The 3,057-nt window shown below is 43.5% G+C and overlaps 1 protein-coding gene across 1 annotated transcript in view; it reads right to left on the bottom strand.

Annotated features, from left to right (window-relative positions):
• ANKS6 (ankyrin repeat and sterile alpha motif domain containing 6) overlaps nucleotides 1-2,633 on the bottom strand; it is a 60,653-nt gene extending 58,020 nt beyond the window's left edge. The window contains exon 1 of the mRNA XM_009280675.2: nucleotides 2,629-2,633. Coding sequence (XP_009278950.1) covers nucleotides 2,629-2,633 — 5 coding nt within the window. The remainder of the gene's footprint in view (nucleotides 1-2,628) is intronic.
• Between the last annotated feature and the right edge of the window lie 424 nt (nucleotides 2,634-3,057).

Below are 3,057 nucleotides of genomic sequence, written 5' to 3'. Positions count from 1 at the left end.
CCACCTGCCGCCGCGGCCGGGCCCCGGCGCCGAGTGACCCCCGGGGTGGGTAGGGACGGGGGCAGAGGAGCCGAGCCCGCCCCTGGCGTGGCTCGCTAGAGCAGCTCTTCCAAACAGAGGGGTGTTTGGTGGCAGCCGTCGGCGCGGGACAAGCGTGTCTCAGCTGCAGCTCACTCAGAAACGTGGAGGCTTTTAAAACTTTCTTTCCCTCCCCAAACGCTTTCAAATCACAGCGTTTGCTCACAAAGTGAAAACCGTCGGTGATTTTGCCTGGCTCCCGCTCCTCCGCAAGGCAGAACAGCAGCATGTTGGTGGTGCGTGTGCAACTCGGGAGAGGTTGTTTTCCTCTGGTCGCCCTAGCAGTGTGGTTTCAGCCCTTAAGCAGTGGCATGCTGCCGTGCTTCTCCTGCTGCTGTCCCCTGGATAAGTCACCGTAAGGCAGCAGTGTACTTTTCCAGTCACTCCCAGCTCTACAAATGTTGTGCTTCCCAGACTTCAGCTTTGCATTGTATTCAAATGTCTTACGCCACACAGTATAAAGCAGATTGTTTTATCATCGGATTTACCAGGAGCGATGTAGAAATGCTCACCGAGACGTATAACGTTCTTCTAAACTGGGACTTTGCTTGTTCCTGGGTAATTAGTTGCTGGGACAATTTACATTTACAAATTACATTTACAATTATGACACATATGTATGCATGCTCAGATGATGGCACAAGCAATTGTAAACTAAGGATTAGATACTGTTTGATGAGATGATTCTAGTTCACGGGTGACAGTTCAGCACAGCTGTGAAGCCAGTGCTGCACAGCGGGTCCGACTGTGTGATCAGTTCTGGCCTAACACAAATACTCAGTTTAGCCGAGTGGTTCACCTCGGCACGGCTGTCCTGGGAGTGAGCAGCCAGCTGGTGAGAGGAATGGGTTGAGTAGTTACAGGTATGTGCCTTCAGCCAAAGGGGTCAGGACAGAGCCATGGCTGCAGAGTCCTCTCCTCGGTTTCACCTGAGCTTGGCTTCAGCCAGTTTATTTCATTGCAACAGGTCTGTGTGGTATGGTAGCAAAGAGCTGTGGAAAAAGCAGGGCTGTGTCTCTACCGTGTGTCAGTGCGTCCTGTCCGGTAGTTCACCCAACTCTAGTTATAAGTGCTGAATCTAAAACGTGAATCCTATGATAGCTCTGAAAAAAAATCACAATGCAAGTGCAAGATCTTTTTATCGTAAATTTAAGCGTGACAGTAGGCTTGTTTTTCTTAGTTATCCTTTATTCTCCCCTTAGCCTATGGTCTGTAGGACCGTTTGAGTTGCATTTCTACAGGAAGAATTTAAATCATTTCAATGAATTATTTTGGATTCCTGCCATTTCTTTCAGACAGGATGTTGGAGGAAATGGAAGATCGCAGTTGTTGAGCAGGGGACGTTATAGATGGGGGGTGATTCTTGAAATGAAGATAATCTAAGTGGGCAGATGGATTTTGCTACAATGGTCCATCCTTTTTCATTTGAATATTTGGATGTTGAAATGACGAAATTTATCCAAACCAAAAGGATTGCAAGGCATCAGTGACATAATCTCAGAGATAATTGCCTTCTGAGGCTGGGACTGTACAATACAATACAACTGTATTGTGCAGTTGTAGTATCTGCTGGCAGGTGCTTCATGCTTTTTCACACAGTTAAATCTAAATTATGGCAGAAATATCACAGAACATCTATCCAACTCACACAGCAAATGTAAAAAAAAAAAAAAAACCAAAAACAAAAACAAACCAAAAAAACCCCCAAACCAACAAAACTTCTCCAAAGACAATTTTGCAATGAAGTTAACTTCCTCTCTTAAGAAGGAGGATCATGTAAGAGATCTAAGTTTAAAAAAAAAAAAGAGTCTTGAAAAAGGAATCCACAAGCCTCTAGCGATAGAAAATTCATTGCAGTTCAGTGTAAGATTAGAGTCTATACAGATTGAAAAGTCAAGTCTAGGAAAAATACTATTTAGTTTCTTTATTTTAAGGTTGGTAATGCTTGACCGTTCATGATCTTTAATGAACATTTGGGTGAGGCTACAATGGTAGGAAATAAGTTAATAATGGTAGACTTCAACGAGACTCCAGCTGTCCACAAAAATGATGCAAAGGCTAAATTTTTAGATGTGATCAATGAAACGATTTTGGTACCTGAAGACCAGAAGGTGACAAATACACCATTTTTTTTTTTTAGTGGAGTCCCAGAGGAGAACCAGAGAACTGTGCGCTGGCAAGCCTTGGATCTCTTCCCAGGCATATTATTTACAAACTGTGGTAAGGAAAAGAATTAGTAGCAGATAGGGAGGTGTGATCTATTGAGAGAGTCAACTTGGCCTTTCTCAAGGATGACGTGTCTCACAAACCTGTTGGAGTTCTTTGAAGGTCATAATTATATGGATAAGGAAGTGTGTTGTTATTTCCAGAGGCTTTTGATGAGTTCCTTAAACAGCTGTGAAATATGATAGAAATTCCTTGCATTTATAAATAACTGGATAAAAGCTGGGAAGCACTTGTTTTTGTTTGTTTTGAGGTTTTTTTAACAGTGGAGGGTCACTGGTAAGGTTCCACAGAAATCTGTGCTGGACCCAGTGCTGTTCAACTTACGGCATGGCTTCCATACAGAAGTGACTAATTAATTTACAGCTCTTCAGCCTGAAAGACAGACAGGCTACTGAGAGGGTGCCTCTTGCTGAGCCGCTGCAATACTAGGTCGATGCATGAAGTGGGTAACACAAATTCTGTCACCTCCTTGTTCCAAAAATCCATTTACTGTAAAGTATAGGGAATTCCATCTACTAGAAAATTGACATCAAGCATTCATGAGATATTAACAGATATTATGCTTGGAGCCATTATTCTGGGCTATGGGCTTTTGGTCTGTTTCAGCGTATTCTTACGTGTGGGGAGGTAAGTCTGGAAATTTTAGATACCAGGAAAATGTGAGGAGGAAAGAAAGGGAAATAAAGATAGGCAACACCCCTACCACCTGGATGCCCCACTGCTCCTTTTAACCTTAATGCGCTCCGACAGTCA

This window comes from Aptenodytes forsteri, unplaced genomic scaffold, assembly GCF_000699145.1.
Source record: "Aptenodytes forsteri isolate BGI_AS27 unplaced genomic scaffold, ASM69914v1 Scaffold291, whole genome shotgun sequence".
NCBI classification, from domain to species: Eukaryota; Metazoa; Chordata; class Aves; order Sphenisciformes; family Spheniscidae; genus Aptenodytes; species Aptenodytes forsteri.
This window is presented reverse-complemented; position numbering and strand designations above follow the sequence as displayed.